Here is a 15,084-nt window from a genome sequence, read left to right on the forward strand (position 1 = left end):
TTTCATATTTGGAAATTAGACTAATTCATTGACAAAGTTTCAAGTGAAGGACTAGGAGATCGAGTACACAAAGTTGCGTGTTGATCAAGTCCACCATAAGAGTAACAAAGATATTCGTCATGATTTACTAAAGGTTTAGTAAATATGATTATACTTATAAGATTAAGTGTAATTCTGAATTGATTGAAAAAGTTTAAATCAATAGCAGAACGAATAAGAAGAATCAAGTAGGCAGAAAGATAAAAGTTTCTCCATTCTAAGAAGAAGGGAGAGTACCTTTTATGCTTTATGATAAGTCTTAATAATTAAGAACCATATCTCAATTGATCCTCTAAGTGAGTCTTAGTACAATTGCATGTCTAAGAAGAGGAATCAAGAATTGAAGAAATGGTTAAATCAAGAAGTCAATCATACTTCGTTCCAAAACAAGTCTTAGAGTTAAGATTGTGAAATTGAGTGATAAGTATTAAGAAGGTTTATAACATTCATCAAATGTGTAACGTTGTGATGTCTTGGAAAAGACAAAGACCAACTAGGACCAATTTATGAAGTGTTTTGATAAAACTACACTAACTCTTGAATATTTGTTTGTCAAGAAATGTTTATTGACAAAAGAATCTTATATGTCAAGGAGTCAGTGGGAGTCTTAATGGTCTTGAAAGGGTTCAAGAACAAATCAAAATAAACCTTATCGATCATCACTAGCACAGGAGTTAAGGTTTACAACCTATTGTGTTGACACTATTTTGTTTCTGTGCCATTCCAATTGAGTTAATTATGCATGAGAGCTCTATGAGTTCTCATTTGAATGCATAAAAGGCAGGCACCTTGATCAATGGAAAGTACATTGATAGGAAATGGTGAGCTGCTTAACTACTTGGAAGACATGGTGGGCAGCTGTGTTACCATAAGGCAAGAAGTCAAGATTAGGAAAGTTCGGTCCATATGAGTTTGAATTTGTCGAAAACTTTGGTTTTGACAAATTCACATGGATAGGAACACATACACCATTAAAATCTAAGTGTCATAAGATTCCCTCCTTCATGAAAATGACTGTGAGGAAATGCTTTCACTAAGAGAGATTTTAAAAAGATAGTGACTGTGAAAATTGGATTCTCGAATTCGATTATTGTTACGGTATCCCTTTCCATGATTCGAATTGTGAGATTTGGCAATTAGTCTGAATTGATTAGACGCACATATGAGCTATCTAAGGGAAAGGTGTGTAAGCTTAGATAAAGGATTATCAAAGCATTAGGTATTAGAAACATGAACTTAAGAAATTCAATAAGTATTGTTTTTCTGGAAGTTAAGCTGGTTTCTGAATACATGTCAAAGCTAGTGGGAGCATAAGTGTTACGTTTATAATAATTATCATGATAGTGGGAGCATAAATGTTATAATTTCATGATTATTATGGAAAGTATTGCAAGTTAGCAATATTAATTATAGAAAAACAAAAGTCATACTTTGCAAAGTTGTAAAGGTTGAATAGTTGTTTTGCTATAATTAAGGGAGAGAATATTATGCTTCATTTCGAATCTAAAGGCTTAGGTTGTGGAATGTTAATAATTTAGTCAAGGAAACATAGTGTGTTCTTAAATTTCGATTATGATTACGACATTCCTCTTCATAGTTCGAATTTTGAGAACGTAGCACATAAAATATTATGGCAGAAAATTGATAAAGTATCAAATCTTTATGTAAGACATTATGCATCGTGTCCCATACGCTTCGGGTATAGGATCGATTGCAAATGCTATAATATTTGACCATTCTAAAATTTTCCAAATGTCTAGCGCATTTAGAGGGAAAAAGGACAAGAATCGGTTTTGACTAAGATAATTAAACAACTATCAAAGGACAATCCAAAGTTCGCCGAGGATTGGTCGCTTGTAAGTAGTTGGAAGTATAATATTGGATGGACCATATTGACATTATTATGAATAGAAAAGATTCTATTAAGAATGAGTTGTCATATGGAAAATATGGAAACGTTTCCATATTGGGAATTGAATATTAAAAAACTATGTCTAGATTAGAAACTTTTATGCAAAAGGATGTTCAAATGAATGTACTTTGAGTGAGAAACATCATAGCTAAGGAATTGTCTTGTAACAATCTCCGATAGAGGACTTTGTAATTTCATTGGCAATAGTCATTGTGACTTTTGTGCTATGACATTACGAAAGGATCATTGCATAAAATGTTAGAATCTAACATATTCCATAAGTGGCAAGAATTTGATATTCTTAAACTTGTGAAAAACGATTAGGAGTTGTGAAATGAGTATGATTGGAAATGTGTTCATCTGATCTATTTCACAAAGTAAGAACCATAGGTAAACATTGTGTGCATGCTAAGAGCATGGGACAAGTGTTGTAATAATTCAAGTAAGAAGTTGATTACCTGAAACAACAAATAATGAGTAATCGATATGGTGATAAATAAAAGGTGTTTTATTTATACTCAAAGGTTTGAGGCCATATGGGATTAGTATTATTCATGTGTTTCACTTTGCATGTTTTGACTTCCTGACTAATTTAATTGGTTTAGAACGGTCAAATTATTCGAACGGGCCACAGTCGTTCATATGTTGGAAGTAGGTATGAATAAAGACTGTCGTGAATTGGTGTGTGGATTGTCTAAAGAGTATTAGACATAAGCAAATGTTTGCTGCAATGTTCATGAGTGCTTATGAATATGATTTGAGCATTGGATTAAAGCCACACTCACTTGGATCACTCCATGAATTGTATCATGAGTGATTGGTGAGATGATAACATCTTATATTCTTGAAACCGAGATGTGTGAGTTGTATCTTGCAAATCGGTTGCACATTGATAATATGTAAATGCACCAGTAACTTGGTGTCATAAAACATATTGTTGTGTGTGATTCGGTGAGTGAGTGCAAGCGAGCATTGAATCAAAGTTTATCCGTTCCTTATATCCAAAGTAGGATAAAAGCGATATCTTTGGGCCCCTCGATGATTTAGTGATGTCAAACGTAAATGCTCAGCCGAGCTAGGGCTAATTTGATTTGTTCAATTAGTCAGTCGTCATAAATCGGAAGTCGAGAAATAGTACAGATAGAATGATTAGAAATCATGTCTCATACGATATCTAGAATGGAGGAATATATGATCCCTTATCTAAAGGACACGCGTATCTGATAGGATCAGAGTTGACAGCGGCTTTGGAAAGCTACGATTGCAGATCAGGATCTGAAGTCATACGCATAATAGTTATTAGAATTATCCAAGTGGGAGATTGTTGGATTAGTGTCTAAGTCCATAACTATTTTGGTATGTACTTGACCGGATGGTGCATGGTCCTTTTGGGTTGCCTTCACCAAAGCAACTTGATAGGATGAATTATGGAGAGAAAGGATTAAATATCATTTATTAATATATTATGAGAATAATATATTAAAGAAGAAATCATATTGTTTAATTAATATTAGTCAAGAATTAATAAGAATTAAGTTTGTGACTAAAAGAGATTAATTAAACTTAAGGGACTAGAATTGTAATTATAAGATAATTGCAATTGGGAAATGGATTGCCTTATATTATAAGGTTGGACGAATTATATGGGGAAACCCATTAGAAATCGTCCAAGGCCTTTGAAGGAAAGGAGTCCATGGGTTGCTTAGGGCTTAAGCATCCAAATTAGGGTTTCCTTGTTAGATAACCATAATAGCCTCACTATATATAGAACCCTTATGCTCCAAAACGTGGTGAACTAATTGTCTAGGGTTTCCACACGTTTTTGAGAGCCTCCTTCTCTTCTCCTCTTCATCCTCTTGATCTTGGTGTTTGTGAACCATTAGAGGAGTGACATTTGTGACTCTAAGCTTTCTAAAGTCATTACAAGAAGGATTTGAGATTGTTATTGCTACATAACAATCAAGGAATGATCTAAACCCTAATTCATATGTTATATTTATTATCATATCCTAGATCTAGGGTTTATAGTCTTGGATGAATTACATGTACAATAGAGAAACCTAGATCCAAGCATTAGGGTTTGTATGAGCACATAGGATGTTCTTATGACCAAAACCCATCAAGTCGTAGCTTTGAGATTATCCCGACTTGAGTAGTTCGCGTAGAGTGGGGTAGTACCATGGCGGTAAGAGAGATGGCTTTTGGAGTTGAATGTTTTCAAGTGTTTGGATTATTAGTGGCATTAGTTGGGTTTTACATAGTCTCTCCACTTTTCTATTTGGATGTGTAATGTTATGAAGCAATGGGAGGGGCAATGTGGAATAATGCTAGTACAATTTTTGAGAATTCTAACTGTGTTAGATTTTGAGGATGAAATCTAATTTAAGTGGGGGAGAGCTGTAACACCCTATTTCGGGATATTTATTAATTCAGGTTTTATGAACTAAAGGGTTTGGGTGTCAAAGGTATTAGTTTTGAACCTTCCGGATGTTGATAATGTTGCACCAAGTGATTAAAGCCCTCGATTTGTGTTTGGAGCAAAAGGGTAAAATTGAAAAGGTGATATATTGGGCTTCTTATATGATTTAAGGATTTTAGTTCGGTATGTTTTTAATCAAAAGTAACTAGATAAGATTGTATGGCTCGTCAACACCTTTTTTTGCATATAAATATGGGAATACAGAGTTGAAATGAAGAACTTATGGTTGTTTGAAGTTGAATTGGAAGTTGGGGGTATTAACCTATGCGGGGCATAGGAAGGTTATGCAGGGCATGGATGTCGAGCGATGAATATGAGTTTAATGAACTATGTAGGGCGTAGGTTATGCTACACATGCTGTAAATGATGCTGACCAAAACCCTAACCCTAAGGTTTTGAGCCATATTTAAGGGCTCTAACTTCTTGGAATCCTTCCCATTTCCAGCCTCTATCACCTCATACTGTTCCTATGAAACCCTAGCTTTCATTTGTGAATTTTGGATCTTTTAAGAGCTTTGTGTGCTCTCTGAAGGAATAAGGTGCTTGTAGAACCATGTCGGAAGCTTCAACGTGTGTAGATCTGAGATTTTCACGCCAACATCTATCTCCAGAAGGTATACAGTTTCTACCTTGATGACGTTTCATGTTAGATCAAGTTACTTTTGAGAGTTCCATGCTTTTGTCCCCATAACCTTGGTCTTTTTTAGTATCATTTCCATACGTTTTTACGGTTGTTAAGTCATAAAAATGAGACCTTGGTCACTCCCATCCACCCACACATGAGTTCTTGAGCAATATATAACTTTATGGACCTAGATTTTAGTTTTGTGCCTTTCGTGACAATGCAAATTGATAAAGTGAGAGGCTTTATCCATTAAGACATTCATTTAGATTACATATGGGAGTTTGGGGGGTTTGGCTTGTTGTATTAAGAGCTTAATATATGTTTTGGGGATTAGGGACTCTACATAAGGCATAGCCTCTGTACATAGGGCGTAAGTCAACTGAAGGTTGGCCGTTGATTTTTTTACCGCTTTTGACTTTTTGTAAACCGTGTGGGGATTTAGTCTTGAATGGTCGAATTGGTCTTTTGCCCAAGGAGGATTAGCTATGAACCAAGAGTCTATGGGGGTTAATTATTACCTTAAGTATTATGGTTTTTTTTATGTGTTTAGTGTGAGGAGACTTGGATATCGTCAGCTTGGGTACATGGTCCATCTTGTCATCGAATTGAGGTCAGTTTTACTCACTGTACTCATGGGTTGAAGTCACTAATTCTGACCCACTAGATTGTGTTATGTATCCTTGTGAATAGATTGTTGCCATAAAGTAGTGATCTGTTAGATTAGTAGATCTGTATGATTACCTGCACTTGCTGGTTATTGTTTATCTGTTGCATATGTTGACATAGTGCGGTTTGGTTGAGGCTTTAATGCTTTGTGTTGTTAGCCAAAAACTCGGGGGAATCCAGTCCAATGAATGTGAGCCGAGGCAATCCAGTCCAATGATTGTGGGCCAGAGGTAATCCAATCTGATGACTATGGACCCAAGGGTAATCCAATCCGATGACTGTGGATTCAGTGTGCATGTTTATATATGTATTGTGTTGTGGGGTATTTTGTAGGAACTTACTAAGCTTTGGCCTACGGTAGTTTATATCATGTTTTCAGGTACATCAGATGATCAGGGCAAGGCGAATGCGTGATTATACACATCGTCTTGCTGATTTATGTTTTGAGAGATTTACTCTAATTCTATGGATTTGATTTAAAAACATTGGTTTACTATCTTATGGTTTTATGGAAATGTTATATAAAAATGAAAAGAAAAAAAAAGTTATCATGGTTTTTGGTATGTTACACCTGCAAAATTTCGTTACCCGGTTTGTGGGTTTTCGGGTCCGGATCCATCCGGCCCGAGTTTGTACCCACTTTCATCCCTACTTTATGGGACCAAAAGCATATGAAATTGGTATAAAAAGCTTTTTGATTATTATTATTATTTCTTTTAAATAAGGGGTTCATGACCTAAAAGGGTAATAAATTTTGGTTTTTGTCCATATCTAGGTAACCATGTTTTTTTTTTTAATTCGTTTTACTTGTAAACTTGTTTGACCTGTTTCAAAATAAGGTAATATTACTAGAATTATCAATGATATTATTCCATTATGAACATGTCAAACAAGTTTATTGATTAAATGTGTATGAAGAAAACATGGTTACCTAAATATGGACAAAAAAAAAGTTTGTTACTCATTTAGGTCATCAACCCTATTAAATAAATGACAAAGCACTCCGAGCGACCCATTTAAACCGAACTTATCTTAGATCCCCCATATATATAAACCGAAGTCTAAAAAGGGAAAAAAACAACTAAAGAAATTTGACAAGACAAAGAATACATTCACCCTTATATAAACCAAAATATACATACTCTCTTGCCACCAAGATAGTTCTCTCCATTTAGGTGAAACCATCTCCTCATACACATGGATCTAACTTTATCGTTGAAATTTGCTCCCGAGGCACATTCCCTAGGGCGATTCAACGATTTTTTCTTTAATGGCAACTAGGAATTAAGTCGGGAACGCGCTAACAATACCTACTCTAGATCTACGATCTAGATCCGACACCAAGACCTGATGACCCGATTCCATGTCACATCAGTGTGTCTTATGACAACTTGCACTCAACATAAAGAACCCAATATTACCAAAAAAATGTTTTCGAAATACAAAGAATTTGTCTAAAATAGTATGTATAATTATATTTGATTGGGTGCTAGTTTGTTGTGAAACTATTTATTTTCATATTATTTGTCCATATTTAGGTAAACATGTTTTTTCGAACCCGTTTGATCAGTTGAACAAATAAACTTGTTTGATATATTCATTATAGGGTAATATAATTAACATGTTCATAATTGGGTAATATAACCGGTAATTATATTATCCTATTATGACAACAAGTTAAAAAAGTTTACTGGTCAAACGTATAAAAAAAAATATCGTTACCTAAATATGGATAAAAACTAAAGTTTGTTACGATATCAAAGGTTATTAACCTTTAAATAAAACCCTAAAACATAATCAAAATACATTCTAATTTCCATGCATGTGGGGAATAATAATCTCATGGTTACAAGAAAGAAAGAACAAGGAATGACCAAATCAAAATTTTCATAGAGCATTCATTATTAATATGAAGAAGCATTTATGACAAGTATAACTCTCTCTGATTGCCGGCATCCAACCGACGTGTCAAAAACAATACTATCTCAGACTCACATTATTTTTATAATATTATTATTATGGTCATCTCATCTCTTATCCTGTCCTATTCTTTAAAGGGATGATAGTCCCTAAGGTCGCTGATAAGGCCTTGCACGGATCCAATTGCTGCAGCCAAGGAAATCACCAAACAAGTCCAATCCAATGTCTTTAGGCAGATCCATGTGAATGAATACTTTGATATCCCGGCCCTAGCGATATACATCGCAATCGGAAAATAAACTGTTAAAGGGTAAAATGCAGCCGCCCCAATTAACCCTAAGAAGCTATTGAAAAAGGGGAAAATCATTGCTATGAGTGCGGTTATAATCACATATGTTGTCCTCCACACCAATCTAAAAAGGTTAATATCAAACTCTGCGCAAAACGGCAACCTAACCTCACGTTCCACCATTATAAACCTGCTCTCCGGCCATTTTTCTGCACATTTGTTCTCAACAAACCCAAATATCGGTTGGCAAAATACCTGTACAATTTTTTGTATTTTTAATAGAAAAGTGAAACATGTGTATATTAGTAAAAACTATACATGGGTGAAATTCTAGAGAAGCTGATTTTGAGTTATATTATTGTATATTTTGATTCTAGAATAAAACATGGTTGAATTTTGTGTAAAAACCACTTTATTTAATAAAGTGAGTTGTTTGAAGAAAATACCTGATATGCACCAATAAGGTGGATGGCAATGCATATATTGGCAAAGTCGATGAGCCAAAAGGGTTCGTAGAACCCGAAGCCGGTCAAAAAGTTGCCTGGTGCATCGTTTCCAAATGCTGCGTAACCAAGACATCCACAAAGCATGTAAAATACAGTAGTTGTCATGACTCCAACTAGTGATGCTCTTTTCATCATCTTGTTTTCTGGTGGATAAGATTTCAGTGTGTCCTATATTCAAAATATTTAGTTAAATTTTGAAAAGATTGATTTTTTATAAGATCCAATTCATATAATTTCAGTATGAAGTTTTAATTCAAAGGAATACCATTTACAAATTGAGTCGACATTCCATGAATGTGACCAAACATAAACCATCATCAATTAGTGAAATCACATCAAATTATTTCCTATCGATAACATTAATTATGAAAACCTCTTTATATTTAACAATTTCTTCAAATTAATTTATTTTGAAAATCTTAATGTATAAGTATAGGCAGTTTGATAATCAAACACTATGGAACTGATACAAATTATTAAGTTCGTAAGAAGATGTGTTCATCAATCATCAATGAATCCAAAAGTTACTTATGAATTCACATCTCTACTATAAGGGCATATAAGATGATACGAGTTGCAATTTTTTTTAAAAAAATAACAAGATATTAAGAGGGCAAAAGAGAATATATGCATACATTATTTTTCTAAAATAAGTAAATTACTGAATTCGTCCTTATGGTTTGGTCAAAATTATATGTTTGGTTCCTAACATTTTTTTTGTATTCGGATCGTCCTTGTTGTTTGATTTTGTTGTGTTTTTTTTATCCCTTACATACATAAAGTTAGAGATCAAAATGCAATTCCGACCAAACCATAGGAATGAAAAACACAACAAAATCGAACCATATGGACCATCCGAATGAAAAAAAATATTGAAAACCAAACCTATAATTTTAACGAAACCAACCATTTCATTGTTAGCTTTTCTCATCACATAGATGATTGTCCCATCCCCCATCCCAGGCCACCAACCCCCTGCTGCCCTAACCTTTTGAGGTTCAAGAATTAATGGTCCACAAGAATCTAGAACTTTTCTTATTTTAATTTTTTTTTATCACATTTTATATCTATGGTAATTCTTTTAAAAAGCAACAAATATTTTCATGAATCAAACATATGTACTGTGTTTATTGATTATGTTTCATATTTTCATCCCATTTAATATAACTAGTAAAGAAGTAGCGGCTACGCCACTTTTGGGGTAATACGGGGAAAATCGGTAAATTTTAAAATATATGTGCTGAAAGTGTAAATCACCATAAAATAGGAGAGAAAGTCGATAACCCCTAAAATTAGATGTCAAAAATGTACAACCAAAAGACAGGACACTGGTGGAGAAAATCGAAAAATGTTGTGGCAATAATGTGAAAGTTGATAAAGTTGGAAAAATATGGTGGCAAAATTCTAAAGGATGTATTTTGTGTTTTTATGTCAAAATGCTGAATCTCAATATCTTATTATTTTTTTTAATTTCAATTGAACCGTGTGTGTGTGTGTGTGTGTGTATATATATATATATATATATATATATATATATATATATATATATAAAGTATTTTTAGATTTTTCCATTTATTTTGTATTTTAAAATTATTTTTTAGAATATGTACAGTGTAATATTTTATTAGAATATTTCACGTATTTTAAAAAAAAAACGGGATTTTTTTTATTTTTTATAATTTTTTTAGTTAATTCAAGTTCCGAAAATAATATTTAAAAAAAGAATTTTTGGATTTTTCCATTTATTTTGCATTTTAAAATTATATTTAGATTTGGTCTCACGGTCTCACAAAATTAGAATGATCTCAAATGAATCTGAACATATATATATATATATATATATATATATATATATATATATATATATATATAATTTTCTTTTTAAAATAAAAAAGCTTAAAAAAATAACCTCAATCAATGTTTTAACAACCGGTTCGAGCCGGAAACCGAGGACGAAAGCAATGTAAAAACAACCAATTATATGTCAATTTCTAGATTAGATCGAACTAGACATTTTCTTCAAAAACCAACTTGAACCCGTGTAATCGAATCAGATTTCATTTGGCTCGTTAAAAAAATAGCTTATTTCCAAAGAAAAATGAATATTTTCGGAATGTACACAGTTCGAAGACAGAGATACACCACCGCCAAATATAGAAATTTTTTTTGTTGAATCGGCAGTTGAATCGGAAACCCACCATACCGGTTCAACTGAAAATTTGGTTTTCAGCTACCAGCTAGCTTTTCAACTATCATATAGTTTTTCAGCTACCAAATAGCTTTGTAGCTAGTTTGAAAAACATAGTTAGGTTATGTTAGGTATGACAATATAAATTTTCTTATTTTCTTTTTCATAGTCTGAGATGTTTTAGGTAGTTTGTTTTTATATTAAAAGATCATAACCAAACTTAATGCTTTATATATTTAATTAAATAAATAATAAATTAATGTAAAAAATAAGAACCTGAATTTCAATGAGAACAGTTGAGAAGGCATAGGAGAAGGCCATGTCTCCAATTGCTTGTAATGCTTTCCACATCTTATCTGTAGCGGAAAAATTTGGCCCGACTGGCATACCAGTTAATGATGTCTTTGCCTCAGATCCTATGAATTAGTTTCAAATGTGTAAATTATAAAAGTTGCAAAAGAATAGTATTATTATAGAAAAAAAAAAACATTTTTTTACTGCGAATAAAATAGTAAAATAATATATTATTAACAATGAATGCGACACAAAAGAGACAAAATAGCATATGTGTTTTAAAGATGGGATTTACCGACTGCTTTATCTATTGAGAGGCCGAGTCCAATGAAAGAGTAAGCAAAAGACATCACAGCGGCTAACATCGATAGCCATGATAACTTATGAAAATTGGGTATTTGACATAACACAATCTGAATTACTGCAAAAGCAATCATGTAGGGATAATTCGACGGATTACAAGGTGCATCATGCCCTCTATAATGAAAGCAATTCGATTTCTTTATCGCCCTGAAAATTAAATTGAACATCGAAACAAAAATATAATTTAATTATTTGAATATATATAATCTTGATACAATAATTTAAATTAATGGTTATTGTTTTAGTTCTTACTTACACTATACTTATGGAAGAAGTGATTGTGTATCCAATTGTAATCCCCACAAGGTTAACATATTGAGCTATCCCACATAATTGCACCTTACTTCCTCCTATATATATAGATATATCAAAACAACATTTTTACCCTTGTTAATAAATATAAAAGACACACATCGGTGTCAATGATGATCCAACAAAATGTTAAAGCAGAGATTTTGAACCTAAACTGGCTCGAACCACATCCATGTAGGTGTAGTTACGCTTCCCGGACACCGGGTCGGGTGCACGGTACGCATCTGCAAGGAGGGTGGAGGTGAAGTAAGTAACGAACGAGAATATCATGAGAATCGTGGGACCCGCTATCCAACCCAATTGAGCGATGGCCCATGCTAGAGACAACACACCCGACCCAATCACCGCAGTTATTATATGTGCACTTGCGGTCACCCAGGTCCCTACAATCGAATCCACCACATTGTTCGTTATTAGAAAACACAATCATGCATGCGCTACTACTAGAAAAAAAAGGAATATCAACAATGGAGAAATTGAACGTTAAGAAATAGAATATCAATAATGGATTTACAACTAAATAAAAAGATTGCATGATAACTAATTACCTGTACGTTTTTCGCGACCATCGTCGTCAAGGTCCTTATGAGCAAAGTCGTTGATTTCGAGAGTTGATGAGGTGCTGGCCATGTCTTTGTTTGTGACTTTGTGTGGTGTTGTGTTGAGGGGGGATCCGAGTTTAGAGTTTGGAGGGGTTATAAAGCGAGAAGAAAATGGTAAAAGTGACATACACCGCATTTAACGCAAATGAAATGAATAAGAAAAAAGTCAAACTTTCATGTCAATTTTCCAAATTTTTAGATTATTTTGGATATAATGAAGTTGAACCACAGATATTTTTTATTTTTCGAATTTAAATGAAACATAAAACAAACTAAAAAGTAGTCTCCATTTTATTTTGAAAATTACACCTTTATCCAACATTTTCTTTTGGAAAACATAAAACTAGGTGGTATGGAATTGAAAATGCATGTTACTTCATATTTTTAGCCATATCTTGTCATTCTTCAAGTTCTCATGTTTGTGTTTTTATCCTCTCATTTCTCTCAAAAACCATTAAACCTTAGAGACCTGGACGTTCGTTTGTGCTTCATGATCTAACAACCATGATCTCTTTCTTAACAATCATGCAACCTACAACAACCCTCAATGCATTCGTACAGTCCTTCATCGCTCCTACTATATATGTTAACGTTGTTTAGTTACTCGATTTTTTAAAACCACCCTCTATTTTATGGATTTCCATCTTCTCTGTTTTCAACTATATGTTTTCAGTTATATGCTATGAACCGAATAATAATATGAATCAAAACATAAAAGCTTTCACTGTGTTGATTCGTCCGTAAAAAAAATACACCAAATAAAGAACCCTAATGCTTGCTAGAGATTAGATAGCCTAGCCTATATCAATAGTCTTGTTCTTCCTTCCCTTCCAAGATCGAATGCATCTCCTCAAAGTGTGGAAGAGTAAAAATGTAGTTTACTTCAAAATCAGTCGAGGACATAAAAAAAATGAGATTCTACAGAAAGGTTTGGATCGGAATGAAACCAGGCCTAGCTGATTCCTTAGTGGGAATTCTTCTCTTTAACTCCTTTGCAATGAATAAGAGATCAATAGTTTTTGGGGATTCGAAAGTCAACTTCTGTTAGGTAGTGTTTGTGTTCATTAGTTCTATGCAGTTTGAATGCATATTCTGGAGCATTTATGAATACACATGATCAAAAGGATTTGAGTTTGATGATTGTTATTCTTGAACATCCACCCCATAGACCTTCTGCTCATACTTGGAGTATAAATCACTTAACCTTTTTATGTCCTCATACAAAGGGTCACTCCGAGGTATGATGACGACTTCAAGGGGAGGGAAGATTGGAAAGTAGCGAGCACTCATAGAGTTTGGAATGTCCCATTCATACTATGAGTTTGGAAGATGTAACGTCCAAAATTCCTGACAAAAGTTTTCAATTTAAAAATAAATTTAGCATTTAAAAGACTTTACTTGAAAACCTAAGCTAACATCCAATTGTTTGAAAAGCATAAGATATGACAAAGTTGAACTACAAAACATCGGAAACCAAGTAACATTGATGCGAGTGTATAGTCATGTCGCACCCATCCCACAAACAACCTAGAAAAATTAAATCCAAAACTATAAGCATAAAATATAGTGGGTTATCTAGTATACCACATATTCCACTATACATAGAATGCACACAAGAAACGTTATCGTGTCTAGCGTCGTTCCACCAACTCTCCTATCAACACACACACACACACACACACACACACATATATATATATATATATAACATAATAGCCATGCATACCATCCACTAACACTCTGCCACCATACGACTACTGGCTCTCAACCATCAATTGCCACCAACTCGTAGCCAACATGTAATCAGCGGCTCATAGTCGTATAATATCTATACCGAGGCCAATATTATACTGATGATCACCTTATGAATACATAGTCATACATAGTTGGAAATATGATAGACTGTCTAACAGACGATCCTACCCGAAAAGAATAAATCAAACAAGAACCATGCAATAAGGCTTAGACTAAGAGTTATCAAGCTATCTAATTGAAGCTACACATGTCCCCTAGGGTATCCATTCAGTAAAAGACTAATACTACCATTACCTTATCCGTTCATGACACTTAACAATATCATACAATCAACAAGAAAGACTCTACTAATCTAGCATACCATAACTCCAAGTTCCCTACACTATACATACACAATAAGGAATGATCTTAATCAACTATCCTACTATTCAAAGGATATACAATGTTACACGGGGTATTATGAGAAAACTCGCTTGAATCGTAAGTAGGAGAAGTATAACTTCACTCTCTACTCCTTGCACCATTTAAACCCACGAACTGTCTAATACCAAATAAATGTCAAACATCAGTCTACAATCCAAAACCTTCATTTTTTGCCTAATATATTCTTAAAATGATAAAAGGACAAAAGTTGAAGCTCAAATAAAACATATATCAAAGAGTTCAACGAAGTTAGTTACCTCTACAATTATTAGAATGTAATATATATATATATATATATATATATATATATATATATATATATATAGGGTGAGGTTCAATAGAAAACCATAATTAACCAAAGAACCAAGGAACCAATCGTGAGCGTCAAAAATCATAACGATCAACGGCCAAGGAAATAGTTGTACACTTTTATATTGGACGCACACACACCGGATTATACCAAAAAATCCACCCTTTACAAAAAAAAACCACCAACTTTTTTCGTTTAAAATTCTTTTAGACTATGTTTTTTATCGAAAAAAAACCGAATATACCGTTGTTCACGATTTTTCGTCCTTTTTCCATTGAGATCAATGATGATATATAAAAAACAAATTTTTTTTTTCGAAAAAAACCCACTTCATTTTCTTTGATGAAATTGTTAAGGTCTATTTTTTTATAGAAAAAAAATTAATAAATATATCAAAATTC

The 15,084-nt window shown here is 33.4% G+C and overlaps 1 protein-coding gene across 1 annotated transcript; it reads right to left on the reverse strand.

Moving 5' to 3' along the window:
• Nucleotides 1-7,586: 7,586 nt before the first annotated feature.
• Nucleotides 7,587-12,258, reverse strand: LOC145075014 (amino acid permease 6-like). Its single transcript, XM_079021314.1, has 7 exons — nt 12,142-12,258; nt 11,743-11,976; nt 11,538-11,631; nt 11,214-11,428; nt 10,901-11,040; nt 8,377-8,604; nt 7,587-8,185 (listed from the first exon to the last, which is right to left on the reverse strand). Exons 1-7 carry the CDS (start codon nt 12,221-12,223, stop codon nt 7,766-7,768), a joined length of 1,413 nt encoding a protein of 470 aa, XP_078877440.1. The 5' UTR covers nt 12,224-12,258; the 3' UTR covers nt 7,587-7,765.
• Between the last annotated feature and the right edge of the window lie 2,826 nt (nt 12,259-15,084).

Source organism: Lactuca serriola, chromosome 9, assembly GCF_051521515.1.
Source record: "Lactuca serriola cultivar US96UC23 chromosome 9, Lser_US96UC23_V15, whole genome shotgun sequence".
NCBI classification, from domain to species: Eukaryota; Viridiplantae; Streptophyta; class Magnoliopsida; order Asterales; family Asteraceae; genus Lactuca; species Lactuca serriola.

Coding starts and splice junctions, on each gene's coding strand:
- LOC145075014 (XM_079021314.1), bottom strand. CDS start 12,223: ATGGCCAGCACCTCATCAACTCTCGAAATCAACGACTTTGCTCATAAG. Junction 11,632..11,742: donor TGTGGTTCGAGCCAGTTTAG/GTTCAAAATCTC, acceptor CTATATATATAG/GAGGAAGTAAGGTGCAATTA. Junction 11,429..11,537: donor ACTTCTTCCATAAGTATAGT/GTAAGTAAGAAC, acceptor TTTAATTTTCAG/GGCGATAAAGAAATCGAATT.